The sequence below is a fragment of the Amblyomma americanum genome, chromosome 7 (genome assembly GCF_052857255.1).
Source record: "Amblyomma americanum isolate KBUSLIRL-KWMA chromosome 7, ASM5285725v1, whole genome shotgun sequence".
NCBI classification, from domain to species: domain Eukaryota; kingdom Metazoa; phylum Arthropoda; class Arachnida; order Ixodida; family Ixodidae; genus Amblyomma; species Amblyomma americanum.
This window is the reverse complement of record NC_135503.1, coordinates 135,877,828-135,897,096: the sequence shown is the minus strand read 5'-3', so window position 1 is coordinate 135,897,096 and position 19,269 is coordinate 135,877,828. Positions and strand designations below refer to the sequence as shown.

General features: G+C 47.6%; 1 protein-coding gene and 1 pseudogene across 1 annotated transcript in view; one reads left to right on the top strand and one right to left on the bottom strand.

Moving 5' to 3' along the window:
• LOC144098093 (uncharacterized) overlaps positions 1 to 19,269 on the top strand; it is a 70,730-nt gene that overhangs the window by 34,962 nt on the left and 16,499 nt on the right. The window contains exon 8 of the mRNA XM_077630645.1: positions 13,150 to 13,378. Within this exon, the coding sequence (XP_077486771.1) occupies positions 13,150 to 13,378 (229 nt within the window). The remainder of the gene's footprint in view (positions 1 to 13,149; positions 13,379 to 19,269) is intronic.
• LOC144096856 (uncharacterized) lies at positions 5,520 to 6,253 on the bottom strand (annotated as a pseudogene).

Sequence of the window (19,269 nt, the reverse complement as noted above, 5' to 3'; positions counted from 1 at the left end):
TACGTGTCGCCGGAGTTGTCGCCTTCCTGTCAGCAGTATGAAGTGAAGAAAGTGTCCTTTAGTGACCACTGCCTAGATACGGTAACTTTGGGAGGAAGGAAGCAGCCTAAAACAAAAATGAACTGGGATATGTGGAAGCTAAACTCAAGGCTTATATAAGACGACATATTTCTAAGAAAAGTCAAGGAAAGCATGGATATGTTTCATAATAATGAAGCAGGATGTATAGAATCTTGGGAACGCTTTAAGCAGGAGGTGAAAATTCATGCCATTGAGCGTTCAAGCATAATAAAGTATGAGGAAAAGAAGAAGAAAAGCAACTGCGAGAGCTTCTGGAAAATTTAGGGCGCGAAGAGAAACAAACGCCGGCCATGTTCATTCATGATATAAAGGGCGTAAAAGTTAGGCTAGAAGCTTTAGATGCTCAGAAGTACAGAGGGGCAGCGATAAGATCACGCACTGAAAAATGGCTTACTGGCAAAACGACAACAAAACGAGCGCTCTCAGATGAAAAGCGATACGTGCGCTCGAACGAGATCTCAGTTATCGAATACAAAGGGCAAATCCTGAGTGATCAAACTGGAATTTCGAGTGCATTCGTGGAACATTACCATGAGCTGTTTGCAAGCAAAGCACCAAGTGAAGAAGGGTTTCGGGATAACTTTTTGCCACTTATATGCCAATGTCAGAAAATGAGATCACTGAAGAACTACAGAAGGAATTAAGTATTGAGGAAATAGGGACAGCACTTGATGAACTGAATGCAGGAAAGTCGCCAGGACCTGACGGTTTGAGTGCGGCCTTTTATAAGAGCTTTAAATATGACCTTGCCACTATGCTTTATAAGCTTTTAGAGGAGTGCTTTGAGGTCGGTAGGCTGCCACTTTCGTTTAACAGTGCCCATACGGTCTTAATTCCTAAGACAGATGACCCAGCCAAACTGGTAACGGTTACAGGTTATAGACCGATTACGTTAACAAACGTTGATTATAAAATTCTGATGAAAGTGTTAGCTAAGCGATTGCAATACGTCATAAAGGATATTGTAGGACCTCACCAAACGTGTGGGATAAAAACCAGAAGAATATTTAAAAATATTCATGTACCGCGCAGCGTGCTCGAGTGCTGCGATGCTCTGATTAAGAAAGTGGCTATGGTTCAAATTGACTTTAAAAAAGCGTTCGAACGCGTGTCTCATAAAATACTCTACTGTTTGTTGGAACTCAAAGGGATAAAAATGGTTTATGCATGTTGCTCGACACGCCTTATGATAAACAAACTGTTATCTGGAAGAATTGATGTAAAGGCATCTGTTCGACAAGGATGTCCACTGTCCCCTCTCCTTTTTGCAATTTATTTGGAGCATTTTTGCAGGATAACTGCGAGTGGGAACATCCGAGGTTTTAGGTTGGCAGCGTGTGAGGTGAGAATACTGGCATACGCTGATGACGTAGCGCTCTTTTGTGAAGACCGCAAAAGTGTTGTAGAAGCGTTACAAATAACTGAAAGGTTTTCCAGGCAAACTGGCAGCGCTGTTATTTAGACAAATGTCTCGGAGTCTGGCATGGGCAATGGGACTTAGAGCCAGAAATGTTCTGCGGGATCCGATGAGCTACAACCCCCGGAGTTTATGTGGAAGTCCCGCTGGACAACTATGGGGAGAATACCAGTTACTGGAATGAAAAAGCAGAAGAAATACGGGACAGGACGAAAGGGTGGATGAGCCGTAACCTTTCCATTTTCGCACGTGCTACTGTATGTAACACATTTCTTGTTGCAAGGATCATGTATTTACTCCAAGTATTATATTGTGCACGAAGCAATATCCAAAGGTTCCATCAAGTTTTTGCTGTTTTTATTTGGGCGTCCATTTGGGAGCGAAGTCGCAGAGATAATCTCTTCTGGAGGGTAAAGGTCCGAGGACTGTCTCTTATGCAGCTATATGTACGGCAGGTGGTTTTAAGGTTTTGTTTCTTGCGTGACCAAAATGACACCTTCTTGCGAACATTCATACAAACCATGCTATCTAGTGCACTTCCAGAATTCATTGTCTCTTCGTGCAATGCTAGGAGGTACACAGTGTCTCGCTTCCTGTGAGAGGTGGTCTGTTCATTCAGGTTTTTGCAAGTGCGGTTTTCTCTAGAGTATTTAGCGAGTGTAACGCCGATGCCACTATACAAGGATCTTGCTGAGCAGCTGTTCCAGCTCCACTGTACAGAACCCTATACAATGAAGGCCCTGGAAAAGATGTTCTCAGGCGAGTTAAGAAGACTGTAGCGCCTGGCGTTAAAAAATTATTTTTTGAACAGCATACAGGAACCCTACCAGTAAAAACATGGCTAGAGGAAAAGGGCCTTTTTGTTCCTTGGGGCTCAAACTGCCTCTTGTGAAGAAAGCCAGAGACGATAGAACACGTGTTCCTGGTTTGTTGGGATGCGGTGTTCTACTGGGATGTTTTGCAAGGAACCATAAAAAAAGACTTGCCATTGACACCGCGCGGAATTCGGTACCTGACCACTGAAGGTGATGTTGCACAGTATGACCAGATTATGTTATTGGGCCTTCACAGCATTTGGAGGAGTAGAATGGCTTTTAGACATTGTGATTTGGATGCACGATCGGTATGTGATTATTTTGTCGAACATATGTATAAATTACGAGAAGTCCTGAAGCAGCAGGACACTGCGGATGATGTATTGAGTCTGATGAACCAACTTGTTGTAATGAAAGTCCATTAGACACGGTTGTCTGCCAAGGGGCATGACAACTACGATATTTTATTGATGTGTATATTTATGCAATAAAGAAAAAAAAGTGGCGATAGCCTGGAGCTCTCGCGCAGTTAGCAGCAAAGCTGGCCTGTTCGCGCCGCCGCTGGTTTGAATCCCAGTCGAGGGTGTTGATTTGTGTTGTTTTTATTCATTGCTTTTACGCGGCACAAACCCAAAACAATATTTAAGATCTTGCTCGGGGTTTACCCATCAGAAGTGCGCTTTCGCAATAATCAACTGCCGTGGTCGAAGGGTTGCGCTTTGGGCTAATGAACCAAAGGGAAGCTGTTGGAATCCCTACTCGACCATTTCGTCTTTTCATCGCTGTTGCACCTTTTGCTTCAAAGGGTATACGTATTGCTGCTCGATGACTACACGACCCAGAAAACTAATGTTGATTTGTGCACTCCCGTATTCTCTGTCGTAATGGCTGATTGTTCTGGGGTGTTTGAATTATACGCGCGAGGTAATGTAGTTGCGAGGTCATAACCCTCTCGAGCAAAACAGTGTCTCGAAACGTATAGCATCGACGCCGCCTTTTTCGCTGAGTGGAACACTGTCACTTTAAAATGAACTACAGCTTTTTACTGAACTCATCGTAACAAGCAAAAAACAGTGTCTTGTATGTCCCCTCCTTTAATGGGTGTCTTACTAGGTTTTGCTGAAGGGTACTGCTGAGATCTGCAAGATCATGAAGCAACGATGCGACGAAGGCTGCCAGCGGCGGAAGCAACGGCGATGGCGGCGGCGTCAAGCGGCCCTGTCTGCCCTCGGGTCGCTGAACAGCGCGATGATGTTAAAAGGTCAAGCTGGTGATGTGAAATGAAAGACGGCTGCGGTCTCGACAGAGGTCTCGTGCTTGAGATTTTAGGCTGGGGATTACGAGGTCGTTCATTTACTTGCTGGGAGACGGTGTGCAATTCCTTTCACACGAAGGCACCGAACAGAAGACTTGCCGAATTAGTCAAATCGACACGATAGTGTTGGATGACTTGGGTTTTTCACCCTTTCCATCGACTGATAAATCCTGCCATAATTAGCCATACCGAGCACCCGTCGAACGTCGGACACGTTAGCTAGCGACGCCAGTTCTTTGATAGCACGAACATTTTCACGATCCGGCTTGAGGCCATTTCGACTGAGCACACAGCCAAGAAATTTTTGCGCGGTTACCCCAAAAGAACACTTTTCTTTAGCGTAACGCCAGCAGTTGCGAGACGACTTAAAGTGAGACGCAGGCGCTCGTCATGTTGATCCTTGTCACTGCCAAAAATAAGCACATTATCCACCATGTTTATCACGCCCGGGATTCCTTCAAGTATCTGCGACATTTTCTTCTGAAAGAACTCTGGTGCTGACGTTATTCCAAACGGTAGTCTTAGAAAACAGTATCGCCCAAGTGGCGTTATCAAAGACTGCCGTTTGGACTCGGAGCGGGACCGACGGCTTGACAACACGTACTCCTCTCTCCGCAGGCCGCCGCGGTGGCTCAGTGGTTATGGCGCTCGGCTGCTGACCTGAAATACGCGGGTTCGATCCCGGCTGTGGCGGTCGAATTTCGATGGAGGCTAAATTCTCAGAGCACCGTGTACTGTGCGATGTCAGTGGAAGTTGAAGAACCCCAGGTGGTCGAAATTTCGAAGCCCTTCACTACGGCGTCTCTCATAGCCTTTGTGGCTTTGGGTCGTTAAACCGCTGGATGCAAAACGCTAAGACGCCCGTGTGCTGTGCGATGTCAGTGCACAATAAAAATCCCCAGGTGGTCGAAATTATTCCGGAGCCCTCCACTACAGCACCTATTTCTCCGTTTCTTCTTTCACTCTCTCATTTAGCCCTTCCGTTACGGCGCGGTTCAGGTGTCCAACGATATATGAGGCAGATACTGCGCCATTTCCTCTTCCCAAAAACACATTAGTATTAATATTATTAAATTGCGTTATCAACGTAGTTAACAACTGGCTTTCGGGCGGCAACTTGATTTGAAAGAAGCCAGAGTTGGCGTCTTACTTCGAAAACACCGATGCCCCACTTAAAAGACCAAGGCTATCATCAACTGTCGGCATGACATAGCGCTCGCGAAGTACACTTTTGTTTAATTGCATAAAGTCACCGCAAGTAAGAACCGCTCCAGGTCGTTTGAGTACTGGCAACATTCCTGCGCACCATTCTGTTAGTCCATCTACTTTGCGAATCCCACCATCTCGCTCCATACACTCGAGCTCCTGCTTAACTCGGTCACGGAAGGGTAAGGCTATGCGACGCGCAACATGAGTTGCAAAAGGTATCGAGTTCGGCTTTAGTTTAATTTTGTATTCTCCTTTTAACGCTCCTAGACCACTCGAAAGCTGCGGGTAGGAAGCTTCGACGGCTGTTGCGCTACTGACCGAGTCTGCGAACTTTATAACTTCCAGAGCCTCAAGCGCTGGGAGACCCAGAAGTACGGAGCGTACACGATTTGCTGAACAGTGTTTTGTTTCCAATGGATAGTGGCATGAAACTTTCCCAAAACATTCAGTGGCTCATTCGACGGGCCAGTTAGGATTAGTTCGCACTTTCTAGCCTTGTAGGCAAACCGGGAAACGTTAAGGGCACAACGGTAACTTCGGCACCGGAGTCTACTTTAGCGAGCACCGGAGTGCCGTTAATGACGACCTGTACATACCGAGAATTAGAGTACTCCCCGATCACCGCGCCAACGAAATACGCCCGTTTGTCCATATGGAGAGATGAAAGTTTACCTTCTTTCCATCACGTGCAGCTCTTTCCCGACATGCAGCTGGAAAATGTCCGGAACAACCGCAGTAGTTGCATTTCGCTGCTTTTTCTGGGCACGAGGCTCTGGGATACGCTTCTTGACCTCAGTTGGGGCATGACGCGGGTGTGCCTGGTCGGTAGGACTGTGCTCTGGGGCGCCGACTTTGTATTCCAGGTGAACAGTAATTTGACGAGCTGCCCGAGTGCTGTCCTGAAGAATTCTTTCCGGATTGCCCTTGCCTGCTGACCGCGTCAAGGTTGCTTGTCGCCGCTTCCAAGGGTTCGTCGCCGGTTTCTCGCAGTTGTTGCTGCTGTCATTGGATGGTCTCCTTTAAGCGCGGTTTTGCCAAAGCGCTGGCGAGAGGCAAATTGGCATCCATTTGAAGCGACTCAGAGAGCTTAGCATCCTTGAGGCCGACCACGAACCTATCGCGAATCATGCGCTCTTTTTGCCTGTATTCGCACCGGTCCGCCAGCGTGTGCAAAGCGGTAACGAGTTGGTCGACTGACTCTCCAGGCACTTAAATGCGACGGTGAAAGCTTGCGCTCTGATAAAGAAGGTTACTTGCTGTGACGAAATGATCGTCTAACTTCTTTCTGACGACTTCGTATTGCTTCTGTTCTTCTTCGTGTAATGCAAAAGTCGAGATTTCTCTTGCTTGCCTGTCCATCATATAAAGTGGAGCCCGGACCTACGCTCTTCACTCCATCAATTTAGGCCCGAGGCGAAGCGGTAGTCATCAAGGAGTTGGATCCAAGAAGGCCATTCGGACGTCCGGTCGAAGTCAAACCTTGGCGTAGCTGGAACCGCGAACATGCCGTGAAAGGGTTTGACTGTGTTGTCTTCTAACATGGCGCCGGTTGACGAAGTTAAGGCAACGCCGCTCGAAGAGAATCCCACTTCTGACACGATGTGGTGTTGCGGCCCTTGCCGGACGCCGAGCAGAGCGGGGCAGCGGGAAGGAAGGAACTGAGCCTGACTCCGGTTCCGGGCACGATAACAACAAAACATTTATTTCACACAAGCAGCATATCTATAAAGAAAGAACTCATGTGACAAGTGGCGTCATGGACAGACAACGTTTCAGGCATCAGGGCGAAAGCGCCCAATAACGCAGACACGCGGCATAGGCGTTATCAGCACAGATGCGTTGTTCACTTTCAGAACTGCATTCTACGAAGCGTGCACGGCGAAAGGGTGTCCGAGCTTCGTGCTTGGGGCGAAAACAGAGAGTTGCTTCTCGCGCTCGTCGCTCTTCGTCGTTCGGAGCCGGTTATCCACATTGCATGAAATACCAAAGCCTTCTTAGCTCGTCCAGGGGTTGTGGAGGCGAAAGGGGGGTCAGGGATAGTTTCTTCTGTTGCCTTTTGTGACGACCTGCCACCAGTACAATCAGTCAGAGCGCAAACTCGCGGGCAAATCTGAAAGACTATTTCTGGAACGCGGCGGAGGTGCGTCAGCTTTCATCCTCTTGTAGCCATTCGAAGTAACTCTTTATTTTATTGCTCTTCGTTTTCGAGCATGATATCGTGGTGGACGGAAAGGCTACAGTGTTTTAAACTAAAGAATTGCAGTTGATCGGATGTTACGGTCTTTTTCTTATAACTTCGACAGATCTTATTGTGTCACTGCGTTCGAAATTATAGGTGTCGATTTCCCATGCTATCAATTGATGAGGGCACTGACAGGAGTGCGACAAATACTCGTGTAGTCGAGGCGTTGATTCCTTACTTGGAACCGTTCGAGGCATCCATGTTCTTAGTATCTGAAGTTTTGCTCTGAAGTAGTCGTGCTACTGTACGGCGCAATATTCATCTTTGAGAATAACAATTGCCCTCTAACTTGGCTGCGACAAATGTCCCCCCAAAGTGGTCACTTGCTTAGATACCTCTTCAATAGTACAATATCTCGGTGCGTTACAAGAAGGAAAAGCTGCATGGAAATGCTTATAGCTCCAACAGCTAGTTGCAAGTGTGAGAACTTACTAAGATCGCCTCCTCTATTTCTTTTTCGAGCATGTCGTCTATGGCGATTTCAACAGGTATGTTTCGTACTTTGATACCACCTAACTACGCTAAAGTCAAAACGCATTTTAGTAAACTGTTCTGTTTTTGTTCTGGGAAGCCTGGTGAATCTTTGGCGAATTCCCAGCGCTTGCCTGTGGGGCAGTGCTTTGTCACGGGCAACAGCTCACTGACGCCTTCCTTTGTTGAAAGTTCGAGTTTGGATATTTCTGAAAGCCAGCCCTTCAGCAGGGTACCAATCTCATCTCTTCCGGCCCAGCAGTCGTCAACGCTGATCATTAGAGATTTTCTGGGCGGCGCAGGAGTAGTTGAGATCGATGAATTCATACCTGGCAAGAATTCCTGCTGACCAAGGTGAAAGCGCATGAGGCACAATGACGCAATGATGCGGCGAAAACTGGCGGCAGCAGCAGCGGCGGAAGCATAATAATAATTGGTTTTGGGGGGAAAGGAAATGGCGCAGTATCTGTCTCATATATCGTTGGACACCTGAACCGCGCCGTAAGGGAAGGGATAAAGGAGGGAGTGAAAGAAGAAAGGAAGAAGAGGTGCCGTAGTGAAGGGCTCCGGAATAATTTCGACCACCTGGGGATCTTTAACGTGCACTGACATCGCACAGCACACGGGCGCCTTAGCGTTTTTCCTCCATAAAAACGCAGCCGCCGCGGTCGGGTTCGAACCCGGGAGCTCCGGATCAGTAGTCGAGCGCCCTAACCACTGAGCCACCGCGGCGGGGCTTAAATGTCTAGCATGAATTCATATCTCGCACATGACTTTTATACCCCAGGGTTTCGTTAGCTGAACATGAAAGCCGTATTTACCTCCAATTTTTTTCTCTTTCGGGAACTGGTTAATTGGGGTTTAATGTCCCAAATCAACTCAGGCAACCAGGCACGCTGTATACTATAGGTAAGGGCTCCGGAAATTTCGACCACTTGGGGTTCTTTAATGTGCGCTCACATACCACACAGTACACGGGTCTTTAGAATTTCACCTCCATCGAAATTCGACCACAGCGGCCGGGAACCCGCGCGAACCCGCGCCTTTCAGGTCAGCAGCCTAGAGCTATCAAAACCAGCTGCGCCAGTGGCGCCTTCCGAGAACTGAAGGGGGAAAATTGAAGTTGAGGCTGAAATGTTGTTTAAGTCGCCGAAGATATATGTTTTGGTCTTCAACATTAGGTTAAAGTGACCGGACAGCTCATCGCTGTGTCTCAGTGGTTGTGGTGCTCGGCTGCTGACCCGAAAGGCGCGGGTTCGATCCCGGCCGCGGCGGTCGCATTTCGATGGAGGCGAAATGCTAGAGGCCCGTGTACTGTGCGATGTCCGTGCACGTTAAAGAACTCCAGATGGTCGAAATTTCCGGAGCCCTTAACTCCCGGGTCCCTAAAAGCCTGAGTCGCTTTGGGACGTTAAACCCCCATAAACCAAACCAAAGCCGTGTCTGCCTTCGGGTCGCTGGACCGAGCGATGCTGCTGAAAGGTAAAGCTGGGGATGTTAAATGAAAATCGGCTGCGACCTCGACAGAGGTCCCGTGCTTGGGAGATCTGGCGGGAGAGTACGAGCTCTTTCAATCACCTGCTGTGACACGGTGTGCAATTCCTTTCCCACGGAGGCACCAAACAGAACACTTGCCGCGGTGGTGAAATCGACTCGACAGTAGACACTTTTAGTTGGACGTACGCAGTAAGCTTGCGTACGCAACGACACTGCGGATAACAAATGCGCATGCGCAGAACGCAATGTATCTATCCGCGCGTTGCGGACGCCCGCCCGCTATAAAGCATAGCGTAGCGTACGCAACGTGGGACGCTACGTGCTGTGTTGACAAGATGGCGGCGCTCAGCTCGCCCGCTTCGGAATAAATACATGTCGCCGCTGGGTTCTCTTACGCAATAGCTCACTCAAATGGTAGCGGTTCGCTTTTATTTCGTTTACTCTTGCCCACACGTACCGGTATAAGCTATAACTAGCCCCTGTTTTTCAGATAATTTCGCGATTTTCAAGCTCCTAGGCCTACCTAAATGCGGTGTGTTTTCCTCGTAGCAACGACCCCTGTCGAAGCAGTTTTCAAGCTTTTAGTCAGCTCTTACATTTTCTTCGGTTTACATAGTTTTCCTTCTTGGAACAAAAAAAGGCTCGCAATGCACTCACCCAAGTAATCAGTAATCACGGATGGAAATTTCTTCAACCGAGCATCGATGTGGTTTGAACTCTTGTCACTAGATGGCGCTACTGCCTACGCGCGCGCGCTGAGGGACGCTAGGGCGCGGCCAACTAAATGTGTCGTGTTTACACTATTCACAGCGTACGCAACGCAGTAAGATGCGTACGCAAGGTTACTGCGTACGCCCAAACTAAAAGTGTCTAGTGTTCGATCACTCAGTCATTAACCCTTTCCGTCGGCTCACATGCGAGAGAGCGTCAGTAGCGCCTCCTGTCGTAGGTGGTGCCACAACTGACCACAACTGCACACCTTATTGAACATCCATCTCCAAACTAATTTCCTCAGCCAAGGATCTAAGGAACACGAAGTCTATTTCGTTGCCTGTTGGTCTGTTACTAAGACACTCCTGTCTCGACTGTAAATATGTAAAAATAAACCTACTGTGTAGTTTCCTCTATAAGGAGTTGAACACTATCCTTCGTAGTTGGCACCTGCGGGGCTGAACGAGTCAGACAACCCGTGGGCCCCTAGTCTCCAGCACTGGTGGCAGTAGTGGCATACACGTCCTCTTCCTAAACACTTGTGGCAGCGGTGGGATAGAAGCGCGGTCTCCAACATTACGTAATGTAAACTTTTTCTGTGACCCGGTTTTCAACCGTTTCATTCAGAAGGCCCGTTGTGAGAGGGGAATTCCTCTCTCTTCCTAAGACAAAGCTCGCTTCTGCGAATGTGAATTGATGGGGAGCGAAGAAGTTGCCTGACCTTTCCTGGTTGCAATGAATGCCTGACATGAGGTTGCATGTTACCCAGTTTTAGGGCCTCAGTATAGTCCCATTAAAAGAAATTCCGCCGGCGGCCATCGCAGTTGAAGCTGAGAGGGCCTCAAAAAGATAACAGCGCATCAGTAGTCGTTAAGCCACAAGTGGCGTGTGCGACGATGGTATGCACCAAAGATGTCAGGGGCATCCACCTGACACCCATTACCTCTAACGCTTCATTTTCTCGTACGGCCTAACTGGTGGACATCCATGTGGCGCCAGTTTTCCCGACTTTGTTTTCAAAATGGTGATGAAGCCATGGTGACGAAGCCAGGCATCGCAGAGCGTTCTGGGCGGTGTCATACGATTTTTGTGCACGTAACATACATGTGCTAGTTAGATTTTGGGCTAGCTTGTGACAGGGATTCCAACCGACTACATTTAAACTCGCGATTTACATCCAATGCTATACCTTAAACGACATTCGCATCATAATTGAAACCAACCCGTTCGTCCTACAGCGTTCCGGGAGTAGTCATACGATTTATCGTTTTGTTGCATATAGCATATAGCGTATGCATATAGCATATTCCAACCAAAGACATATGTACTTTAATGGCATGCCTTTCCTCGACTTTCGCTTCACAACTGCAATGCAGTGTTTTCGCCATACAGCGTAGCAGTTGGTGTCATATGATTTCCCATTGCACAGAACTTACAGCTGGTTGTGAAGGTGCAGGCTAGCTCACGACAGGTATTCCAACCAGCTACTTATACACTCATGACGAGACATTCAACTTTTCGCCTTTACATCACGCAGGCGGCCCGCGCTTCTTTTTCGAGCTGCTCTTAATGAAAATGAGCTAGTAAGTAGAAAGTAACCGTGTGGAGCTACATTACTCAATCTAAGAATAGGCATTCCGCTGCAACGCAACTAAGTTCTCACCCGTTCCTGTCGCCTGCCCTATGTGAGCTTGACTGCATATATTATACGAAGCCAAGGTTTGATGCAAAAATTAATTTTTTCACGCTTTGACATTACGTTGCAACGTCGTGACGGATACCAAAGTTAGCCTATAGCTTATTTGTCGAATTTTACAGTTTCAGGTCTTCCTTCAAAAGCCGGAACAGGAACTCCAACAGCGGGCACTAGGTATTAGAATGCATATCTACAACTGCGATCTGTGTGCGAAGTTGGAGCTACACATTTCAGGATGGTAGTAATAGGCGGAAGCCTCTGCATATGTCATGCACGCCAGCATTTTGCAGAGCCCTTTGGCCTCCAAAGGCTGCGTCTGTGTGAGAGTAAAGCATGGTTGATTGTTCGAAACGCATCCTCTATTTGAATCCCTCACGTACACACTGCTCGATGCATATGTTCGGGCATGTGGCCACTCAGTTGTCATGGGCGCCAAAGCAGGTGTTGATTACGTCTTCACCGACTGTATACGTAGTGGAACAGGCAGGAGCTTATTGGTTTACGGATTTTTATGGCAGCTCCACCATACTTTTTGTCGTAAAGGTTGGTGCTAGGGTCTGCTGCCACGAATTCTTCGAGCTTTGCCCAGAACAAAGCGATGACCATACTGTCGTGGGTTACTGGCAGGACTGAGTAGCTTTACGTGGCCAAGCGGATATAAATGGGACGTCATACGAGGTTCTTTCTACAAAGCTCCAAATATTCCTGAGGTCCCCAAGCGTGGTGGTTACCATTTGCCAGACGGCAGATCAAGGCGGATCGATGAATCAGAGAGCATAAACGTGCAAGCCACTGCGGCATTGCCTGACGCCAAATTGTGGATTTTATTTGGGAGAGCTCAACAACAGCATGGGGGGGGGGGCGGCGTTGCCACATCACATGTCAAAAGTGTTCCGAGAAATTGCAAATGCTTTGAAAGTTGAAGAAAGGCTCGTATTTATTGCTTAGACGCGGAATCAGCCGAAACGTCAGAAAAGCTCCACGCTCTATAAGACATATGGAACAACGTTGGAACCAAGATATGTTGGCTGTAAATTACCATTTCCTCGACAATGGCTCTTGGAATTTTAGCCACGAGAATCTTGTTTAATATACTTGGTAGGGAAACGTTTTACTCGAAAGATGTAATCTCGAGGGTTGCTAGGTTAGATTCCCTGTGTGCCGGAAAAACGCCAATTTTCTAACGGATACAAAATTTCAACCTGCTTGGTGGTTCTCTTAAATGTGAAGAAATTCTAGAGAAAAACGTCTTGGATCAAGGGTCGTGCACCGAGTTAAAGAGGCTTGGACAAAGACATCGAGAAATGCGTACAGATGAGAATGTTCCTTTTAATCATTCGCAGGTGTCTGGCGACTCGGCATCTGAAGTACATATACTCGTATGTTGAGGATGGTAAACTATTGAAGTTGTGAAAACCAAGACTAGTACACTACACTCGATAAATAAATGGAAATTTATCACCGTGAACATACCTGCGTGGCTTTTACGGACCCGAAATGAGGAATCCAGTAAGAGGAGAAAAATCCATCATTGTGCGGCTGTGTTTTTCAGACAATCTCCCATGTTTTTTTCCTTGTCTAGCACTTCCATGCGGTTTTTTCATTCCATTTTCTAAGTCTTTGTCTATGTTTGAGGCACAAAAAGGAATTAGATATTAATACCAGAATTTGAATCCTGATTCATTCTTCCAACAGCCATGACGACCACTAATCCTCCGCCGCCTCTCCTGTGCTCGGTCGACCACACGGCCACTGTGGAAAACGTGTACCCAGTCGACAGCCTCTGCGACATCCTCATCTACATGCACGTGAGGGTTGACAAATCTAACAGAGTCGCCTCCCTAAACAACGACAGCTACATGGCTTTCACCACCGTGTGCGCTGGATACACGAGTACTTCTTGCGGGCTATCGTTCGATTCGCGGTAAGTGTTGTAAGAAATTTTAAAAATTCAGCAGATTTCTGAAGCTCGTCGTGCAATTAAGTGGGCGGAATCCAACTCGTCCTTTTCCTAGCGTATTCTGCATTCTCATGAAGGCGAGTAGAGACGCAGCAGGTGTGTGTAGCTGTAAGCGCTACCTGTACCAGACAGACCTCAATGGTCAAAAGTGTTGCAAACTACGCTTCGATACCTGGCTGCCGCTTGGTGGCCACTTAACAAAGGTTAGCAGATGGAAGTGCCATCTGCGAGTGATAAATACAAACCGCCACTGTTCATCATAATTTATTTCAGGAGCGTTTTAATGTGTCGCATAATTCAGTTTTAGAGGAAAACCTCTACTCCTATCATACAAAACTGAAGATCATTTGGCTGGAAATTTGACTTGCAAATCAGGAGGGGCGGTAGGTTGGTTCTGACGTCATGCCATGCGACTCCACACGCCTCGCCACAGCTGCACGCATTGTGGGGACGGCGCACGCTCGCTTCGCAACTATCGAATCACGTGACTTGCTCACCTCGTTACAGCTGCGTATGCAGAGCCAATGGCACTCTCGCCACTGCCGGAAATCGCGTGACGCTCCGTTCTCTATATAAAAGCGGGTGGTGTGTCCTTTCCTTCGTGTGCTTACCTTAAGAGAGCCTTCGCTCGTCTTACTAGGTTCAGCCGGTTTGAACCACAGCTATTTTTTTAGTCATAGCTACATTGCGGCAGCATTTCTGGCCTTCAGCGTGGCGGCACTGTGGCGATGGCGGCGCCACGTGGTTGGTCACGTGGTGCGGAGCAGCTGCCGGTGTCGCGGCGTTGTAGCTGATCACGTGGTTCGTCACGTGGTTGGTCACGTGACCAAGTTGCACTCGGCCAGCTGTAGCTATTGCGTCACTCCAGGTTTATTCAGAGCCAAACCACCGCCAATTTTTTTCTGTCCTGGTCCTCCATTAATACATTTGTTTCAACGTATGTCGCTCTAACTTTCTTGTCCTGCGACATCGCGTCACTGCGCTGTGACCTAAATCCAGAAGCTCACCCCCGCACTGTTCTTTTTGCGGTACAGAGTCGACGCTAAAGTCTGCTGTTAGTCCTCCACGGACTATATGACGCGTCTCGCAAATGGTATGACCAAAGAACAATGGTATGGTGCCTTAACCCTCACGGATGACCGCGGCGAGGGAAACTCTGACGTCCACTTGCTCAGTGATCACGCTATCCTGGTGCTCCTTAACGCCCTATCTGTGGCTACTTGGAGCCGGGTACCTTCATGAGGGTGGCGCGGGTGCGACGAGAGGGCGGGAACTGTGCAGAAGTTTTGAAGCCAGGGGTTATTAGCTGGCTGTGTTTAATTTTCCAAGATAAAGAAAAATTGCTGCCATCTTTCTGGCCGTAGGTACCATCAAATGCTCTATTGGCGCACTCTTCCCTCCATTCATTACAAGGTCAAACAAGATAAAAAATTTCTAGCATCCCTTTCATATTGCTTTCGATTACTGTCGTTCAGTGCTCAAATCCCAAGGTGCCTTGATTGGCAGTTTCGTACCGTGGGCCTCTACTTCATCAGTGATTTATTCTTCCGCCCTACATAGAAAACGAATTTCCACCCATAAGGGTACTCTAAGTAGTCTTTACCTAACGCACTGGCATCCTAAATTTCGGTGCAAGGTTGGCAGCTGCGCTCATCTTCAGAAGCAGGGAATTTGTACTAGGCTTCTGCATCGCCCCCATTCTCAGTGTCTGATTTTTAGTGTAACTTGGCAGATTCCTCTGTGTCCGCCTGACATATTTTAAAATTACCCAGAATTTTAGGCATCTGGATGATTCCCTAATATTTCTTAACAGCAGATCTTACCCTTTTGAATTATTGGTAACCAGCACACTAGCCTTAGCACGTGCTGGCTAATAGCCGCTAGAAATAAAACATGGGGTGCCTTCGAACGATAGCATTATATTTCTGGACATTAAACGTTTGCATCGTGACGAGAAGCTTTTGTAGAAATATCATCCACGCGCAAGTAAACCACTGCTGGAGTTCAGGTCATCCGGTCCCATTTCTAACTTGTTAAGAGAGGTATTGCAGGATTATGCTTGAGAAAGGCTCTAAACAAGTCTTGAACAGAGCTTATCGCTCTCAGCTTCAACGAAGAGATTCTGTGTCTCAGAGCCGCGGAGTATCCTACACTAGTCCTGGTCAGTGTCGCAGAAGTCATTCTCAACCAGACGTGTTTAAAATACACCATCAGCTCATAACCTTCCCCAAAAACAGTAAATTGCGGTTATCTTCTCCTACCTCCTAAAAAAGATCAGACAATGGGCGAATGTAAAAGTTCTTTTTTCGGCCCCTGACCAGCTGCAAAAATTGTGTGGATTGACTAAGCCCATTGGCGCAAATAATAAAGACTGCAAAAAGAGGCACCGAACAAAGTTCGTTGAATGTGTCAAATCGATTGCGTAGAGAATTCCATTGTTGTGTGGGAAAAGCTACGTTGTCAAAAATGGTAGGTGTCTGAACGACCGCTGCCGGGATCATTGTAACAACGTGTCTGAAAAGAGAGGTGGGTTTCTTGACGCGGACTGCAGGAAATGCAATCCTGATGACAACAGTGCACATGAAGATAGTGAATCACATCAGGTTTGCACGCGTCAGGCCCTCTACCAAGACTGCACTGTTATTTCCAAAGAGATGTAAACTGACTCGCAAAATTATTTAAGCCGCAATGTTAGGCAGTTTAGGTGGCTCTTGATTATCGAAGCCATCAGTCACCCTTACCCGTAAGGAACTTTTGTACCTACGTCAGCGCCTGAATGTTCTGCTTGTCGCGCATGCGTGACGTTAGCCATGTTTTACGTATATACTCCGGGGCAAGGTTCGAAATATATTGGAAGTGGTTGAGCATCCGCCTCCTGTGCGGGAGGTTCGGGGTTCGATCCCCAGTGCCGCCGGGCACATACCGGTGATACAATGGGTACTAGGTTTCCTCTGGCCTGGTGGCCGGCTTATCTGGGGTGAAATGCTTGAGAAATCGGCCTTTGACCCCACCTTGAGAAAAAGAAAAATACCTTGTGTCATTTCGCCATTTGGCCATAGATGCCCTTGCGCCATAAAAACCCATAATCACCAAATAAATTGTCTTATGTCGGCGTTCGTGTGTCGTCGTTTCTCAACTTGGGTACTCCTCCTCTGTGCGCTTTTCAATCCTGCTACACTCATGCATTAGGATGAGAGAGTTTTATTCACTTCTTTTCGTGTTGCGCAGGTTTCCATCCTCTACTGTTATTGACTTCTTGGGATCACGCTAGCGAAGGTTAAGGTGCAGGTCTCTTAAAGGAAAGCTGAATAATGTGTACTAAAGATTGGCTATAGCAGTTCTCATTACACACTAGAAATACAATGAACCTCAAATACAGTTAAGATAATGAAATGCTCCTTTCGCGCGCTGCCAGCACCTATTCGCCCCGGGATTGCATTTATGATACCCGTCACAAATACTGGAATCTGCTGAAAATTGTCATCTGCTTGGTAGATATGATGATGGTGAGCCTTTATGGTGCAACCGCAGCTTTTGGTCAAAGTGCACAATGGCAGGAGGCAAATTTTCGACAGCACAAAGTGTGGTCATCTACCCACTTTCAAAGAATTTCCCCCAAGAGGAGCCGAGGTCCAGGCCATGGGGAAGCGTGTAGAAGCAGCGGGTACCGAGTGGTGGTAGGGGCCCGAACCCGCCACAGCCCGCATGTGAGTCGGACGGGCAAACGACTAGGCCGCAACTGCGGGAACTTGCCAGTTTTTATTCTTCAGAGCATGCCAGATGTTTCTGCAAAATACAGCAGTGGTGAGAGTGCCCCACTTTTGACGAAAACATTCCCTGTCTTCCTCGTGGCAACAGACACGGTCGTATGTCGCAGAATTGTTTAACATTTGCCTTTCATCCTCATGCGTCCAGATTTATAGCGCCAGGAAGTAAAGTTTCTCCGTTTAAATACCCCAGAATGCAACACTCTGATGGTTCAGCGAGCACAGTTTCTGGCCTGTCTGGACAACATATTCATTGTCATTGTCCAGGTTTACAGAGGAGCTTCTGGTCACATCATAAGATGGAGATTACCGCCCCGTTTTCCCCAGGCGTGTGCTTTATGCAGCCATTACTGCTAAAATCGAGGCTTCAAACTTTGGCTGGAGGTTGTGCTCAGCTCAAGCTTTTTGCTATGAGGTATTCCCAGATATTTGTTGATTTATTTCTTTTATTTTCTTTTCTATATTATTTATTTATTTAATTTAAGAAAATGGCTTTTCGAATGAAAACACATTATATATTGCAGCTTTTAAGCGCACGGTATTGATGATGGTTGCCACTTCGGAAGAAAGGCCATTCCAGTCGCTGGGTGTACTGAGAAAAAAAGACTGCTGGTATGTTTCTGTGCATACTTTTTAATGGCACACAGAACTAGGGCTAATACTATATGCGGCTTTAAATGTGCATGCAGGGCTCGTTCGTTTTTGTTAAGGGCCATTGCCGCACAGCAAACGAAGACGGACAGAGATTAAGAAAAAGGTGGCCATGAAAGTCAGATTCGTTTGTCTCGCCCTCCTTTCTGTGTACGGTCACGCTAGGGCCGTAGCTTCTCGTGCAATGCTTGTCAAAATTCTGCAATCACTGTGGAGACATTGCTTCCAAGCCGCCTAGAAGTGATGTTCTGGCTGCGCCCCTGAAAAGCAAGACCGGTCGTGTTAGGACACGACTTTTTCCTACCTTTTAAATGTTGAGTGACGATGAAAGAGCAATGCACATGGCTTTCCACAACGTCTTACGTGGTGGGCTCTACTTTGAAACTAGCCGCACATTTAGGAATGTTGCGAATGGCGTAATAGCATTTAAAGATCACAAAGTTTAGGTCGTAAATTTTTTGCGCTCCAAGTGGAATACATCGCTACGCTCTTTTCTGAGGTCATCACTGAGTCTTCGCGTCGTTTGTGTGTTTACTGTAGTTATCAAACGCTAGTATAGCGCTGTCCGGAGGAAGGACCCGTACCAGTCGGTTGAAGACTTAAGAAACACGATTTTTTAATTCCTTTTTTTAATTCTAGAAACACGAGCGTTTTAGCAAGCGACTCATGTCGCTTCGTCTTTGTCGCCCGCTCCAATCGTCGAGAAGTAGTGCTACGAGAGGTCTCCCCCCCAAGCGAGGCGCAGAGCGAGGTGTGAGAGGTATACCGGGGTGCCAGTGCACGCTGCGCGGTGCCGAGATAATGCGGGAGAGATGAGTGGTGGCGGAAGTAGAGGCGTTGTCGTTGTGGAAATAGGCAGGCTTCGGCTGTTCCAAGGCTATGGCATTGGGCGGACCTTCCATATATATGCTATATGGATTGGCACGGTAATCCAGAACACGAAATTGCCCGCGGTTTTGCGGCTGATGAGGGTGGCGGTGGGAGTCGTGCCGCACAAAATCATGGCTAGCCGTTCTGACGTCCGAGGAGATGTAAGTTTGAGAAGTGGGCCCCGGGCACAGCGGTTGAGGTTGATGGTTGCTGAATACTTCACAAAGAAGCTGTATGTTGTCGGTGGGGTGTAGAGAGCAGGGTGAAGGGTCGAAAAAGTCAGTCGGGAGGCGTAAGCATGTGCCATAAACAAACTCAGCCGTGGAACCACAGAGGTCTTGTTTGAAGGCATAGCGTATGCCCAATAAAGCGATAGGCAAACGCGGAACCTACTGCGTTGGAGATGCATGGGTGGTGAGGGCCTCCTTGAGGTGGCGGTGAAATTGATCAGGTCATTCGTCTAGGGGTGGTAGGCGGCGGGCCGCAGGCGAATCGTGCCAAGAAGGCAAAGGAGTTCCGCGAAGAACGACGAATCGAACTGGCGACTATGGTCTGTTATAATGGTAG